This window comes from Callithrix jacchus, chromosome 2, assembly GCF_049354715.1.
Source record: "Callithrix jacchus isolate 240 chromosome 2, calJac240_pri, whole genome shotgun sequence".
Lineage (NCBI taxonomy): Eukaryota > Metazoa > Chordata > Mammalia > Primates > Cebidae > Callithrix > Callithrix jacchus.
This window is the reverse complement of record NC_133503.1, coordinates 130,927,767-130,944,647: the sequence shown is the minus strand read 5'-3', so window position 1 is coordinate 130,944,647 and position 16,881 is coordinate 130,927,767. Positions and strand designations below refer to the sequence as shown.

Sequence of the window (16,881 nt, the reverse complement as noted above, 5' to 3'; positions counted from 1 at the left end):
AGCTAGATGAGGAGATAGCAGAAAAACACTCAATCTCTTTAGTGGGTTTGACTATTCACATCCAGATGAATTACGTATTGGAATATTTAGTGAAGAAAGTAATAGTGTAGCCGCTGTTAGTATCATCTAGAAATCATAGAGAACAGAAAGATCCTAAAAGACAGGATGGGCAAATGTTTCCATTTTCATAAAGAAGGGAAAGGTGGATTCTGAAAAACACAGGCTAGTGAAATTTAGGACAGAGCTCCAGAAGGTTATATGATTATTCATGTATTTTGGGATTGCCTATAAAAGAAATCTGGGATTTTTTTAAGACAAAATGGATTTACTAAGAACAAATCGTGCCAAACTTTTTTTTTCAGTAAAGTTTCAAAGCTGATAGATCAAAAACATGCTGTGAGCATAATGTATCTGACTTCAAAAAAGAATTCTACGAAGTAGCTTATACCTTTCTAAATAATATAAAAAAGAATGAGCTAGATAATAGTACTGCTATGGGTTGATAAGTCACTGTATAGCAAATTATCTACTGGTTTGTGGCAGGGCTCTGTCTTGGGTATTGAACTGTTCAGCATGTCAGTGAATTGAGCAAAGACAGCATTTTATCATGTTTGCAACTGGTACAAAGCTGAAAAAGAGTCAAACATGTTGGATGCTCTCATTAATATTTACAAAGCCCTACCAGATGATACAATGGGCCAAAATCAATCAGATGAAATTTAGCAGGAATAAGTATAAAGCTATCATCTAGGAGTGAAAGTAAATTGCAGAAGTGCAGGATGTGGGAGATCTATCCTAAGAGTTCTATTCAACAGCAAATCCTAATCAGTGTTGAGGATAGTGCCTGAAACAACAAACGCTCAAAAATGTTTGCCGAATGAATGAATGAACAGATACTATGATGCAACTGTTTCTAAAAAGCTCCTTAAATTTTAGGTTTCATTAGTGCATATATACGGCCAGGTTAAGGAAGCTAATAGTCCCACTGTACTCTTAATTGTCCAGGCCACATCTATAATACTGTGTCTAGCCCTGGACACATTTCACAGGGACACTGTCAAGCCAAGGATTACCTTCAAAAGAGCACCTATTTGGACCCTGTTTGTTTTTTGTTTGTATGTTTGCCACATTTAAGTAGAAAAGTTAAAGGAACTAGAGAAATGAAGGAGCCAGACAGAAGACAAGAAAAATATGAAAATTGCCTTACAATATTTGAATCAAAGGCTGGGTGCAGTGGCTCATGCCTGTAATGTAATCTTAGCACTTTGGGAGTCTGAGGCAGGAGAATCACTTGAGCCCACACATCTGAGACCAGTTAGAGTAAAAAATTAAAAATAAATTTTCTTTATTTTGAGACCTAGTTTTGCCCTGTTGCCCAGGCTGGAGTGCAGAGGCGCGATCTCAGTTCACTGCAGCCTTCACCTCCGGTTTCAAGTGATTCTCCTGCCTCAGCTTCCTGAGTAGCTGGGATTATAGGTGCACACCACCACTCCCAGCTATTTTTTTTTTTTTTTTTTGTATCTTTAGTCGAAACAGGGTTTCACCATGTTGGCCAGGCTGGTCTCGAACTCCTGACCTCGTGATCCACCTGCCTCGGCCTCCCAAAGTGCTGGGCTTACAGGCATGAGCCATGATGCCCAGCCAAAAGTAAATTTTAAAAAATTTAGCCAGTCTTAGTAGTACGTGCCTGCAGTCCCAGTTGCTCAGGAGGCTGTGGCAGGAGGATCACTAGAACCCAGGAGTCTGAGGCTGCAGTGAGCCATGATCATGCCACTGCACTCCAGCCTGAGCAACAGGGTGAGAGCTTGTTTCAAAAAAAATAATAATTAAAAATACTTTTTTAAAAAATTTGAAAAATGTCATTTGGAATGAGGATCAAACTAAATCTCTCTCCAGCTCTAAAGAGTAAAATTAGGACCCATTGGTAGAAGGCAGAGGAAACAGATATTGGCTCTGTATTAGGAAAATCTTGTAGAGTGATCCAAAAGTGAAATGGGTTTCTCTGCAAAGTAATGAGTTCCTTGTTACTGGAAATGTGCTGGTAGAGGCTGCACTTTTATTGAAGGAATTTGTGAAGTGAGATATTAAGTTGGATGACTTATAATGCTAATATTTAGTCATTCTACCAAGGCTAGAGAAGTTTCATGGGCGTTTAAGAAATTGCTCTGCACTCTCTCCTGTAACATGACCTTGGGCTTGTGTGCACACTCACAGCTTTGTGCCTACCAGCTAGTTGCATAATATGATGAATCTCATACTTTTTAACATAAAGTTCTCTGCAGATGTTTAATATAATTGTCATGCTTCCTTTCACTAGATAGATGTGTGTGTGTGTGTGTGTGTGTGTGTGTGTACACTCTGTATACTTTATATTTGTTCAAACTACCGTAAGAAAATTTTGAAACAGACTGCATTTATCACAGCTAGGAGTCACCCAGAGTACTTTCAGAAAAAGCAATGTGCCGATTTACCTTTACATGTATTTCCAAAGTTACAAAGACCTAGTGTATAGGGCATGAAGATAAATAAGCAAAGGCAAACAAGAATATCTATCACAGGAGACATTAATGTCAAGGAGGCAATTTTTAAATGTACAATTATTTAAAAAGAGGAAATGTTGACAATGATGGCTTCCATCATATGTTTACAAGTGCCGAAGAGCAAAGCCATTTGCCAAACAAAGCAAAGAGCTCCGGACTACCTTTGTGAGCTGGCTGCCTGCAGGCCAGGCCACTCTGGACTCCTTTGCCCAAATAGACAAAATATTATCATTTCCAGTTCTTTAAAGCTGGCACCCTGTTCATAACTTTGACATTCAACATATCATAATACTTTTGACTACCAGGTCCACTTTTCAAAAAGCACCTTTTGAAAATTCTTTCCGAAGATAGCAATATTTCAAATCTTCATTGCCTGGGTTTGCTTTTTCATCTCCTGCCAGTCGCTGAAATCGTATTTAATCAGACTGGGCTATGTGGTTTCTGTGTCCGGCTGGTCCCAAGCATGGAAATGTAGCTTTTGGACAGTGCCCTAAAACCAGGCCCCAAATTGTCAATTACACAAAGATGCTAAGTTTAGAGGGAAAGGATTTATATAACCAACAAAGTATCCACATTTTTAAAAAGACATAATTGTGAGTAATAAAAGTCAGAGTGGACACACTCTTTTTTATCTATTTTTTTCACTCTGTAAGTAGTTGTGGTGGTGCCCTCAGATACTATGGGATGTGGGAAAATTAGTAAGATATAGACTTGGCAGCGTGGAGGGATGATTAAGATGGTGGGAAGATTAGGACCAGTCCTGAAATGAGGAGTTTAAACGTTATTTAGAATCCACTAGGGGGTTATTGAAGTATTTCATTTGCTTGCTTGCTTGCTTTGAGGAGGCAATAACTTGATCAGAACAGTTCTGTAAGTAACTCAGTCTCTCAGTCCAAAAAGTCTGTGCAGAAAGAGACCTAAAATAGGAAGGGGAGTCAGGAAATCTAACAGAGAAGCCCAGAGGTGGAGCAGAGGCCGAGAAGCCATTTGAGATCCGAGCACCCGTTGACTGACAGCCTTCAGTTCCAATCCAGTCTACTCTGCATTCTCGGTACTAACCCTGCAAGATAACCAGCCACAATTGCCAAGAAAACCTGTGTAGCTGGTGGTGAACAAAAACCAAGGATGCGAACTGAAGGCAGCTGAGGGAACAAAGTTGTACCTGTAACCGCCCAGTGGATTCACCTTGCCTGCTGCCTACAAAGAACCAATTTATCAAGATAGGGAAATTGCAATGGAGAAAGGGTAATTCATGCAGGGCTGGCTGTGCAGGAGATGAGAGATTTATTATTACTCATATCAGTCTTCCCAAGCATTCAGGGATCAGAGTTTTTAAAGATAACTTTGCAGGTAGGGGCTTAGGAAGTGGGGAGTGCTGATTGGTCAGGTTGGAAATGGAAGTATAGCAGATCGAACCTAGGTTTTCTTTCTTTTTTTTTTTTTTTTTTTTTTTTTTGAGACGGAGTTTCACTCTTATTACCCAGGCTGGAGTGCAATGGCGTGATCTCGGCTCACCGCAACCTCTGCCTCCTGGGTTCAGGCAATTCTCCTGCCTCAGCCTCCCGAGTAGCTGGGATCACAGGCACACGCCACCATGCCCAGCTAATTTTTTGTATTTTTAGTAGAGACAGGGTTTCACCATGTTGACCAGGTTGGTCTCGATCTCTAGACCTCGTGATCCACCCACCTCGGCCTCCCAAAGTGCTGGGATTACAGGCTTGAGCCACCGCTCCCGGCTGAACCTAGGTTTTCTTGATGTCTTCTGTTCCTGGGTGTGATGGCGGAACTGATTGGGCCAGATTACTGGTCTGGGTGGTGTCAGCTGATCCATCCAGTGCAGAGTCTGCAAAATATCTCAAGCACTGATCTTAGGTTTTACAATAGTGATGTTGTCCCCAGGAGCAATTTGGGGAGGTTCAGACTCTTGGAGCCAGAGGCTGCAGGACCTCTAAACTGTAATTTCTAATTCTGTAGCTAATTTCTTAGTCCACCAAAGGCAGACTGGTCCTCAGGCCAGAAGGGGGTCTTTTCAGGAAAGGGTGGTTACCAATTTTGCTTCAGAGTCAAACCATCAACTGAATGAATTCCTTCCCATAGTGAGTTTGGCCTAGGCCCAGGAGTGAACAAAGACAGCTTAAATGTTAGAAGCCAGATAGAGGCAGTTAGGTCTGATTTCTTTCACTGTCATGATTTCCTGAGTTATAATTTGGCAAAGGCAGTTTCATAGCCAGTGGCTGTTTTCCTGAGTGCTCCCCAGGGTGGTGACCAGGCAGAAGTGTGGTAGAGCCGGGAGGGGCGATGGTCCTAGACTCAGGGGAACCGGCTTCTCCTTCCTTCCTGGAGGGACAAAATGGTCATCCTCCTCCCTCTGTAGTGTTTTTCCCTGTTTTGGTCCTTCTGCTGTATGTGGATGTGTTGGGATAAGATAAGGTGAGATGAGCACTGGGAAAAGGGGAAAGGCAAGAGGAAGGGAACCCTGTCTGTTCTCTTCCCCTTCCCGATGATGCTGCCTCTTTGGAGAAGGTGAGGAAAACTCTCACCCAACAGGCTGCAGGCTTCTGGGCCCAGAGCTTTCTGCTTCTTCCCAACTCAGTATGACTGATGTGAAAACGTTGAGTTTCCTGAGCCTGTCTGCCCTCTGGGTAGTCTTACTGCTCTGATGATAAAATAAGTGTGGAAGCACCAAAGTAAAGAATTTGCAATGAAAATGAAAAATGGAAGCCGTAAGAGAAATGAGTATTGGATCAAGTGTGAAGAATGGGAAATGTCAAGGTACTTGATAATTTTTCTGCTAACAGACATTGTGAAGATGGAGTTGCCATGATTTTTCTTTGCCCACTTTTTCTTTTGCTATTGTCATGAGATCTAGGAGCATGAGGTATTTGTCATTTGAGTGTTACATTGCAACAAAAAGCAAGGCAGAAGACAGAATCCACTTAAATGAGAGTATGAACACAGGAGGTTTTGCTACCTGGAGTTAGATGTTGAATTGCTACTCTCTAAACATTTTTATTTTCTACATAAAAAGCTTTAAATGCAATCATTTAGTTATTCACTGAAAGCTTATATTAACATTTAGTGTGTACCTGCTATATATAAAGTATCCCACTAGGTATCATTCATAAAATTAAACCCAGCTATTTAGCTATGAAAATAAACCACGGTCCACATGCCCTGTGAAGCCCTGTTAAAAGCAGGCAACATGACCAAGAAAATATGTTTCCTTTGAATTTCACAGAAATCTTAGTTTGGGGAGGAGAAAATCGAGAGCATTTGTTGTAAGCCGCTATGTGTATCTTCTGAAACAGTTAATGTAGGGAACAAAGGTAGTGGCCATAACTCAAATAAGGAGACAGTGAGTACATGTGTGTGTGACCTAATTCAAGTTTGGTGGTCCAAGTAGTATTTTTCTTGGCCTGTAAAAACTCCAGGTATTTGCAAAACTGTTCTAAATAATAATGTAACAGAAGATTTTAAAAATTGATTTAGTACATATTTTTTGGACTCAATTTCTCCCTCTTTTGGTTACTATAGATGGTTCCAATATCCAGCTGTGCAGTTACTATTGTAAAGTATCAACATTTAAAATTTTTCATTGATTTAAATTATTGATATATAATTTTTACATTTTTATGGGGTACATGCAAATGCTCAAAAATTAAATAAAAGGGGAATAATTCTGTTCTATCCCAGATTAGAAATACCTTAGAATTTCTATTTGTGTCTATTTGCCTCCATTCCATTATTTTCTTCCTCTTCATACCACATTTATATATGTCTTACCATTTATTTAATACTTCAGGAAACTTAGTGTTGTTCTGGAATCATAGAAAGTCCTTCTAGCTAGTTTGTCTTGCCAGGGCTTTCCAATTCTTCTCCCTCAGGAAGCGAGTGGTGGTGACCACATTGACGTAAGAGAAGACCTCCAGTCTGACTCCTCCCACCATCTCTGTAGGTCACACAACCTGATGCCAACTGGCTCTCTTCAGACTATGGTCAAATGGAAAATCTAGTCAGAGTTCAGAAGGGTGGGAAAATGAACCTAGAAAGCCTAATGTGGAGAAACCCTTAAAACATCCTTCATGTTCCACAGTAGTGATTATTTTCTTGGGCGATACTGCAACATAAATAGGTATTCTTAGCTAGTTCATCTGTGGGCAGCACCATCTTGGCATTTATACTCTACAGAAAAGGTATCTGAGGAAAGATTTGTGGCAAGTTACTTGCTACAAATCACACAGATTAATAGCAACACAGTCTGGGTGCATATGTGTGATATAGTTCATATGTATATATATATATATACGAGTAATGGGTGTTTCTTGTAGAAAAGTTAATGAAGATGAGCAGAAAGAAAAAAATACACACCATCCAAGCACCCAGCAAATGACCATATTGTAGACATGTTTTCTTCTAATACTCTAGGTATTCATGTATACATATATGTACATATATACACATGCACACTTTTTTCTAAATGAAACCATGTTGACCTATAACCTTTTTTTTTTTACTTAACAAAATATTGGGAATGTCTGTTTTTAATATTCAGCTATTTCATAGTTTCCATTTTATGATTATACAGTAATTTAAGTAGCCAGCCTTCTCCTTTTAGACATATATGTTGTGCCAACTGTTGATTACAATTAAGTATTTCTGAAATGAACATTCTCATCCACACATTTTGGCGCTGCTTTTGTTTTCTTTCTATAACCCAGGACACTGCTGAGGTGTTTCTTTTTTTGGCCTTTAATTTCCTCAGTTTTAGTTCCTAGAAGTGTCAATGCTGGCTGTTAGGTCTACTGGTCTTTAAGGTTCTGATGCATGTGACTAAATTACCCTCCAGAAAAGTTCTACTAACTTAAGTCTTTCCCACTCTGGGACAGCTGAAGACTGGCCAGAGCTTTGCAGCTGCAATGATGTGCTTACCACCACCCTTATCCTTATCCAGCAACTTTTGCAATTAGCCTCTGACCTTGTTCCTAGGATTGTCTCCACTGGTGATTTGGGTTTGGGAATGGTACCTGTGGGTGCACCTGGAGGCGTGTTTAGACACTAGCTGAAATCACTTTGGTCTTTCTAGCAAACCTCAGCCAACGGGCTCCACTCACAAAGGGTCAGCTTCCAGGAGCAGATTTTAGCTCAGGGCCTCTTAAAGTTCAGGGCAATAATGGAGTAAAACAAACACGGCTGAAAACCAGAAGATACATGAGTTTAAGAAGATAAATGGATAGCTACCCACATAGGAGAAATAAATAAATAAATAAGGTGAGAGTCCTTCTTACAACCACGGATACCTTTTTTCCTTTCCTTTTCTTTCCTTTCCTTTCTCCTTTCCTCTTTTTTCCTTTCCTTTCGTTTTTCCTTTCCTTTCTGACAGCGTCTCACTCTGTTGCCCATGCTTGAGTCCAGTTATCTGATCATGGCTCACTGCAGCCTCAATCCCCTAGGCTCAAGCAGTCCTCCACTTCAGCATCCCAAGTAGCTGGGATTACAAGTATGTGCCACCACACCTGGCTACTATTTTCAAATTTATTTTTTGTAGAGATGAGGTCTCACTATGTTGCCTAGTTTGATCTCAAACTCCTGGAATCAAGCAATCTTCCTACCTTGGCCTCCCAAAGTGCTCAGATTACAGACATGAGCCTCTGTGCCCAGCCAATACCTTTTATTTTCTAAATGAGCATTGTTAAATTGAGGGAGAGGTTGCTGAGGGATGATATGATGGATTGCACTTGATTTGACATGTGCTGACTAAGGCCTATGCATGCCTAGCATTTTTTTAGTCATGGAATGAACCTTACTCGGGTTCAGATTCTAGTCCTGCCACTTCTTATGTCCTTGAGCAAGTGCCTTCACTTATCTGAGCCTCACGTTCCTCGTCCATAGTTATTCCAATTGCACTGGATTTCAGTGAGTAGAAATTAAGTATTTAGGCTGGGCGCAGTGACCCACACCTGTAATCCCAGCACTTTGGGAGGCCAAGGCACATGGATCGCTTGAGCTCAGGATTTTGAGACCAGCCTGGGCAACCTGGCAAAACCCTGTCTCTACAAAAAAATATATGTTAGCTGAGCATGGTGGCTCCACCTGTGGTCCCAACTACTTAGGAGGGTAAGATAAAAGGATTGCTTGAGCTCCAGAGGCAGAAGTTGCAGTGAGCCGAGATCATGCCACTGCACTGCAGCCTGGGCAACAGAGCGAGATCCTGTCCTAAAAAAAAAAAAGGAAGGAAGAAATCAAGTATTTAAAGCACCTAAGGACATCCCCCAGCCCCATGGTAGTGCTCAGCAAGTGTTTGGTGAATGAATGGATTTGTTCTCTAAGCTTACTTAGAGTTTAGTTTGCTTTCAGATGTGGTTCTGCTTGCTCATTGTACTTATCACTATATGAAATTGTATTGTTTAAAACGTTTCAAATTTGCCGCATATTGTCTGTTTCTCCATCAGCACAAAGCATCCTCAGGAGGAGAGTGGGTTCCCAGTGTCTGAAACAGTGCCTAGCACACAGAAGATGGTGAATCAATATTTGTGATTATTGCTCGCTCACATCCTGTCCAGCCACCCAGTCTTGTTACCAAGAGGCTGTTCAGCACAGGACACTTATCACACCATTTGTTGACCCTCCTCCCCTACTTCCCCGTCTTCCATTTATCACACCATTTGTTGACCTGTGCTTATTTCCAGCCATCCTCCGTTACCTGAAGAACGATGGGAAGATCCATTTGGTGGTTTTCAACAACCTGCAGCTGGCGGATGGCAGGCGGCACAGGATCCTCCTGAGGCTGAGCAATTTGCAGCGAGGGGCCGGCGCCATAGAGCTCTACCTGGACTGCACCCAGGTGGATTCCATTCACAATCTCCCCAGGGCCTTTGCTGGCCTCTCCCAGAGTCCTGGAGCCATTGAATTGAGGACTTTCCAGAGGAGGCCACAGGTAGGAACCCACAAACCAGTCTCGGAAGTGGAAAAATGGGCTGCCAGTGCCTGGGGAGTGCAGAGGAGTGTGCTGAGAAATTCTTGCCACAGGTCAGTGGGTCTAAAGCCAGCTGCATATCAGTCACCTGGGGATCTTGAAAAACTGCTGGGGGCTGCCCCTAAGACAAATTGAATCGGAATCTGTCGGGTGGCACCTAGGCATCGGCATATTTTTAAAACACCGATTCTAATGTGATGCCAAAATTCAGAGCTTGTGCTTTCAGTGATAAACAAGCTCTGTAGAGACTGAATACAATTGTAAAGTTGGAAAAGAAAAGCAAAAATAAAAATCACTACCTCGGGGTGATGACATTATCCATTTTCAATTTTCTACAGTGAAAATAAAAATGAATGATTAGAAACTGCAGCTTTCAGAATGGCATTTTCACAGGTTTTGTCAGAACATGCACTAACAAAAGGGAACTTAGCTTAGCTCCATTTGGTCTTAACAGAAGATACCATTACCTCTGTCTTCTGCTTTACTCCATGTTGATGGTATTTTTATTATTCTGTCATTGCACCTGCTGTAGAAATTGCCACATTCATTTCTTTTAGAATTTTGTGCTAGGCAGTGCTTTGTTTTTATAAAGAACTAGTATTCTTTGTCCTTAATAACTGGCTAAAGTTCCTGAATTTCATCCGATATATAAGCCAATGTCAAAATCAGTAACTGCGTTCATCTGTTATGGCCCATAATATTTTTGTCTGCGACCTCTCAATCCTCATTTTCCACTTCCATTTGTAATTCATTATATTAATATATGCTTTAGTTGCAAGCTACTCTGAGTCCTTTGTACAGAGAAGCAGAGTGTAAGCAATAATTTCCATTGCAAGTAGGAATGCTGTGCAGTTTTAGACAGCAATATCAAAACTATGAATCTGATCCTAGAAGTTATGCACTTGAACAACAGGAAGCATTTTTAACCAAAAATTCCGAGAAAGCTAAAAATGAAAGATTTTGGGGTTTTTTTTGTTTTTCAGTCATAGAGAGATTTTAACAGTGAAAAAATTAATAGAAAGATATGCTAAGCTTTATTTCTGAATCTCCAAAGTAGCCCAAGTAATCAGAATGACAGTAAGAAATTATGTCACTGCTCATTTCAGAAATTAGTGTCCACTACCAAATAAGTCAATGTTTGAAAGTCAGGACTCAGCCATGACAAAATCATCAGAAACTGTACTCATTGGATTTTTTTTTTTTCTTTGAGACGGAGTCTTGCTCTGTCTCCGGCTGGAGTGCAGTTGGCATGATCTCAGCTCACTGTAACCTCCGCCTGCTGGGCTAAAGCGATTCTCCTGCCTCAGCCTCCCAAGTAGTTGGGACTACAAGCATGTGACACCACACCCAGCTAATTTTTGTATTTTTAGTAGAGATGGGGTTTCACCATGTTGGCCAGGATGGTCTCGATCTCTTGACCTCGTGACCCACCCACCTCAGCCTCTCAGAAGCTCTACCTCCTCAGACCATCAGTAGTGATCACAGTGGCTTAATCTCATAGTCACCTACTCACTCATTCAGTCTACAAATAGGCACATTCTAGGCATTAGTGCTACTATGGTGAGCAAAGCCAGTCATCGTCCTGACTCTGTGGAGCTTATAGCCTGATTTCCAACACAATATGTGCAAATAGTACCTGTTGCCTAAATCTTAGCTAAATCAAGAAACAGAATTTCTCTGAAAATCCTTAGTTGTGCTCATTTCTAAAATGAAGATGATGACTTTACTTTGGCAGTTAACATAAACATTTTGTTGTATATAGATGTAATAAAAGTTATTGCAAGCAGAATTCACAAGAAAAAGCAGCAAGAAAATGGACTTTTTGACTAACAATAATTAGTATCAACCCATATTGTAAAAATATGATGCCAACTATGTAATGATCATAAAATATATCATTTATTCATTCTCATAGCCCAAAGAAATTAGAGGCTTTGCTAGAACATTGAGCCAAGACATCCAAAAAAGAATACTGTTTAAAATTGGGATTAACACCTTATTTATTACAATCCAAATTCCATAAACATATTCCAGACAATTCTTAAGAGGCTCCTGCCACAAAATAACTCCTCTACCATGTAGGAAAAGAGCCTTTCCTTTTCTCAGCCCTCTTGGTGAACTCTCAAGCCAAGTTGGATGCCAGCATTTTCCTAAGCTACTGGCTACTTACATATTCACTTCAGTCAAAAAGATAGGGCTGGCAGGCTTTAGGAAAGAATGTGATCCTACAAAATTATGTAAGATGTCAGAGGGTCCAAGTATACAGGACTACTTGATTATGAAAATTGCGTGAGTAGGCAAGCACATTGGCTTTTGAACAGTGTCAGCAATCTGTGGTACGAATGTGATTTCTTCCAGGACTTCTTGGAAGAGCTGAAGCTGGTGGTGAGAGGCTCGCTGTTCCAGGTCGCCAGCCTGCAAGACTGCTTCCTGCAGCAGAGTGAGCCACTGGCCGCCACAGGCACAGGTGTGGGCTTTTGGGCAGTTTGCACAACTTCACCAACACAAACTCTGAAAACCCTGAATAGGCCGGGTCCCATCACCGAAAAGTGGGGCTCTCCACAGAGCAGCCCAACACAACAGTTCTACAGAAATCGGGCTCTTGAACAAAATCCGGGGCAAGGAATATTTTCATTATACTTTTATTTTTATAAGTCACATGAATTTAGACTTAGTCAGTGGCATCATTATCATTCTTTTAGCTGAATTAAAGAAATTACCCAAATTCAAATATTCTGGGTTTTTGAATCATCTTGTCACAATGATTTCCTGGGGGATCATTTGGTTTTGAGTCACTTAGAAATGACCATCACTGGCTGAAAACTCCTTGCCTTTTGCTGTTCCTACAGGGGACTTTAACCGGCAGTTCTTGGGTCAAATGGCACAATTAAACCAACTACTGGGAGAAGTGAAGGACCTTCTGAGACAGCAGGTAACAAGTGAGGCATATCATCCGAAAAGCCCTGGTCTTCTCAGAACAGGTCCCCATAAGCTAGTGGAGCTGCAGGCCTGCCCAGGCACCAAGGCAGCCTCTGAGCCAGACCTCCCGGGGCCCATGCAGCCCCCCACACCGGGGCTCCTCTGGTAGGTCTCTGGAAATGGGGGCCAAGCTCGTGATGAACACACCATGGCTCTAAGCAGAGCGGGAGCCATCAAGGGCCCCTAACACTACTATAAAGAGTGTTACATAGAAAGCTCCACATGGATTCTTTCATTCCTGGATGATACCAGGCACTGCTTTTCAATCCTTTTCTCCCCTTCTCATTTCTAAAGGTTAAGGAGACATCATTTTTGCGAAACACCATAGCCGAATGCCAGGCTTGCGGTAAGTGCTTTTCCAGTTACGGGCTCGCTGAGTGGGATGATGCAGGCTGATGAAAGGCCTGCGGTGAGGCTGCATCGACCACAGTTTCTGAAGGTTTACCACATAGTTGGAGGGGAGGGAGGAAAAGTTCAACAGGAAACCAAATTTTGTTTTGCCTTCTTTGTATCTTCCTGGCGGTGAATAAGCCTGTGGATCATTGCTTTTCTGTAGGTCCTCTCAGGTTTCAGTCTCCAACCCCAAGCACAGTGGTACCCCCGGCACCCCCTGCACCGCCAACACGCCCACCACGTCGGTGTGACTCCAACCCGTGTTTCCGAGGTGTCCAGTGTACCGACAGCAGAGAGGGCTTTCAGTGTGGGCCCTGCCCCGAGGGCTACACAGGAAATGGGATCACCTGTATTGATATTGATGAGGTAAAAGTTCACTTAGACAGGTAGGGGCTCCCTAAATATCTTCCTCACCCTGCAGGTTTTTGGAAAAAGAAGCCACCCTGATGATTAAGGGACAACGTGGGCATCCTCCAGGGTCCATTGAAACCACTTACTTGGAGACCCTGAGACCAGGGATGGTGGAAGGAGATATGACCCAAGGTTATGGCTGCATTTGTCATTTTTCCTCCATTTCCAACTCTTCTACTGGTCCATTTGCTGCAGTGCTGAAGTTTCTGCTTTATCCTCTGACATCGGCATCGGTTATTTCTCTTAAGCAGCCTGTGGTACAATTTTGTTTTTCCCCCACTTTTGCAAATGTGGAAGGGGAGGATTTTTGTAAGGGTATATTTCAGGAGTTGCCATCAGTTTCTTCAGCCTTCCTAAAATAAAGGAGCAGAGGGGAATCTCACACTAACAAGGGGGAGGTGCTGTAACATGAGTAACTGAATGTGCTCGGGGAGGGGCCCAGAGGAGGCACATCCAGCAAATACCAGCCGTTTGACCAGCTGGCAGAGCCACAGAAGAGAAGGCTTCAAGAACATGGTTAGGCAGGCCAGTCCCAGTGGCTCAAGCCTGCATTCCCAACACTTTGGGAGGCCAAGGCAGGAGGATCACATGAGCTCAGGAGTTCAAGACCAGCTTGGGAAAGAAGACAAACGCCTATCTCTACAAAAAATATAATTACCTGGGCATGGTGGCGCATACCTATGGTCCCAGCTACTCTGGATGATGAAGTACAAGGATTGGCCTGAGGCAGGAAGTTGAGGCTGCAGTGAGCCATGATCACACCACTGCACTCCAGCCTGGGCAAGACCCTGTCTCAAAAACAAAACAAAGAAACAAAAAAAACATGGTTAGGCAATTACCAGTCCAGTCACAAAGTAATGTTCATAGCAGGTAGCAAGGCTGCCAAAATATGCCTTAAATGTGCCTTTCTCCTCTTACCCAGCCAGAGGAAGGCTGAAAGGAGAAGCACAGGGGAGAGACAGTTAGGGATCTTAGGCACACACTGGCTCCCTGGGGCTCCTGCAGGCCCCTAGTAACCTTAGTAACACTCAGCTCATTATCTTCCCTACTAGTAAGCAATTAAGGTGGTCTCTATTCATCCCTCAATTGGAGAAACATCTGCAGACGTTTCACTGAACTGCATCTGGTTTTTATCTGTGAGCTGGAATTTTCCTGTTTCTGAAAGGGCAGGAAGTGGTCATGTTTTTTACATTAGTTGAAGTGGCTTAAAAAAAAAAAAAAAAAGAACAGAACCAATCTCCAAGATTCCTAGAGCCTTGGTTAGCATGAACTTGACAGGACATGGAGGCAGGCACAGGCCCTGAGGGATCATGTGCTACTGAAGAGGCAGCGGCCCTGGCTTTGCCTTCCTGAGGTCTTTCTGATTGAGTTGTTGGTTTGCTGATGCTTTTGGAGTCATCTAGCAGCAGCTAAGTGGTCCAGGGACACAGTCCTTTCACAGAGATTTGCAAATTCCATGTCAGAATATCAGGGAGCTTATTACGTGGAGAGGTAGGCTGGTTGATCCAAGGACCATTTCAACTTGGATGTGCCATTATGCTACAATACAGCATAGCCCACTAGAAAGCAGCCTCAGATTGTGTGGTCAGGGATTCGGTGGGTAACTGGAGTTGGAAGCCTTTATTTCCTTTTATTAGTTTTTCCACCAAAAGATAGACAATTAAATGACTAAACAAGCATGTACAAATAGGTGAAGAGAAGTTTGAGAGTGTTTTCTCGGTGTGGCTAAAGACTCTGAACCTTTTTGTCTCCAGTGCAAATACTATCCCTGCTACCTGGGCGTGCGCTGTGTGAATTTGTCTCCTGGCTTCAGATGTGATGCCTGCCCAGTGGGCTTCACAGGGCCCATGGTGCAGGGTGTTGGGATCAGTTTCGCCAAGTCAAACAAGCAGGTAGGCTGAAGTCATGGTTTCTATTCATGTTTCATGAATAACATGGACAGCTGTGGTTGGTTCTCCCCTCTTTGGTATAACCTGTTACCTCCTTGAGCGGCCAAGGCCATGTGGAATGTCATGGTGTAAAACAGCAAATGAGGAAGTTTTTCAACCATTTCCAAGTGTTTACATTTATAAAATCTAGAAAGGAGGAAGCTTTTAATTTGGGATAATAGAGTATCACTAGAAAAGCAGTAAGTGGGGTAATACTGGCTACTGGCATAACTTCAGTCTTATTTTCTTGATAGCCATTGAACATTTCGTCCTGCAGAATAAGTGGAGAACCAGGGAAACAAACGTTTTGAAAAATTAGGTCACTTTTGTAGAGTCATTGCTGCCAGTCCGAGGCTGTCTCAGAGATGAGGGGATTTTACGAGTAGAAATAATCCCTGGAGGCAGCCTCCCCCTTTTCTTATATAAGCTATAAATTGCCATAAAGCACTTGAGTACTTCATGACAGTCTCCGTTTATTTCCAAATGTTCTACTATATCCTGGTCATTATTTAACTGACTGACTGTGAAATTCTTTTTGATGTTTTTAGCCCTTAAAAATGGTTGGTCTATAAATATATTTTACTACCTTAGGGAAATTATTAGCTTTGAAGAAGGGCAGGGGTTTATTATTTCCTAGGTGCCTATCAAAATGTTCTAAAGGGCATGATTTTTTAGGCTAGGAAATGGAGGCGAGCTAGACATACAGGAATGACAAGAAGCTATGAGAGTCCCCTAAAAATGAACTCTCTAAGACCAAGCCCCTGGCTCCCTGGGCTCCTGCAGGCTCATGGTAACATTAGTTACACTCAACTCATTTACCTTCCCTACTAGTAAGCAATTAAGATGGTCACTAGTAAGGAAATAGACAAAATGAAATATAAGGTACTTGATGTAAGGTAGTAAGAAGCGCTTCTCAATAGATTTCCAGTAACATGGCAGACAGGACTGAAGTGGAAGGGAGCCACCTTGCTAAAATTTAACAGCAAATGTTACTGCATTCCAAAGTCAAAAAAAAGAAAAGAAAATGGTGCAGTGTCCAGAAACAATGAGAAAACTCAAAGCCAGAACTGTGACTAGAGCTGAGGCCACAGCAGATCCTGGGAGGTGGGAGCCAGCTCCAGATCCTAAGAATGGGGACCTGGCTTTTAACACCTAGGTAGAGTGGATGCAGCAATGTAGTCTGGGAACTTTGGGAAGGCCTAACACTCCTGCATAAGTCCAGGGCCCTCAAAGAACCACCCTGTCCATTACAAGGAGACAGAAAAACTTTACTAGCCCTAAGAAACAACAAAGAAGCTTGACTTCAGCTTTAAGAAATGGTTGACAAAAATGCAAATTGCCCACAACAAATCAAAGGACCACACTTGTAAGTTATGAGCTCTAAATCTGTGTTATACATATAATGCAGAAACACAAGCCAAAATATTAAAATAATAATCAGCCATGAAAAAATAAAATCCCCAGGGCCCTGACTCAAGTCAAAGGCACACCACTCTGTAAAGACATGCCAAAATTCAGGGCCAATAGAATGCCCACAGGCAAAATCTGGGCTACTGAAGATATGCTAATAAACAAAAATGGCAGTTCAAATAAAGAAACTACCACAAGGAACATGATAAATATAAAGTAAACATAAAAAGACAAAGAAATAAATACC

At 42.2% G+C, this 16,881-nt stretch overlaps 1 protein-coding gene and 1 long non-coding RNA gene across 2 annotated transcripts in view; one reads left to right on the top strand and one right to left on the bottom strand.

Annotated features, from left to right (window-relative positions):
* The window catches only part of THBS4 (thrombospondin 4), a 46,557-nt gene that overhangs the window by 10,966 nt on the left and 18,710 nt on the right, over positions 1-16,881 (top strand). Inside the window, exons 3-8 of the mRNA XM_035291332.3 lie at positions 9,227-9,474; positions 11,872-11,980; positions 12,363-12,445; positions 12,787-12,838; positions 13,049-13,251; positions 15,051-15,188. Of these exons, the coding sequence (XP_035147223.3) occupies positions 9,227-9,474; positions 11,872-11,980; positions 12,363-12,445; positions 12,787-12,838; positions 13,049-13,251; positions 15,051-15,188 (833 nt within the window). The remainder of the gene's footprint in view (positions 1-9,226; positions 9,475-11,871; positions 11,981-12,362; positions 12,446-12,786; positions 12,839-13,048; positions 13,252-15,050; positions 15,189-16,881) is intronic.
* LOC108590630 (uncharacterized) overlaps positions 11,496-16,881 on the bottom strand; it is a 46,630-nt gene continuing 41,244 nt past the window's right edge. Inside the window, exons 4-5 of the long non-coding RNA XR_008479671.2 lie at positions 13,955-14,084; positions 11,496-13,649 (exon numbers count right to left, since the gene is read on the bottom strand). This is a non-coding gene — a long non-coding RNA (uncharacterized LOC108590630). The remainder of the gene's footprint in view (positions 13,650-13,954; positions 14,085-16,881) is intronic.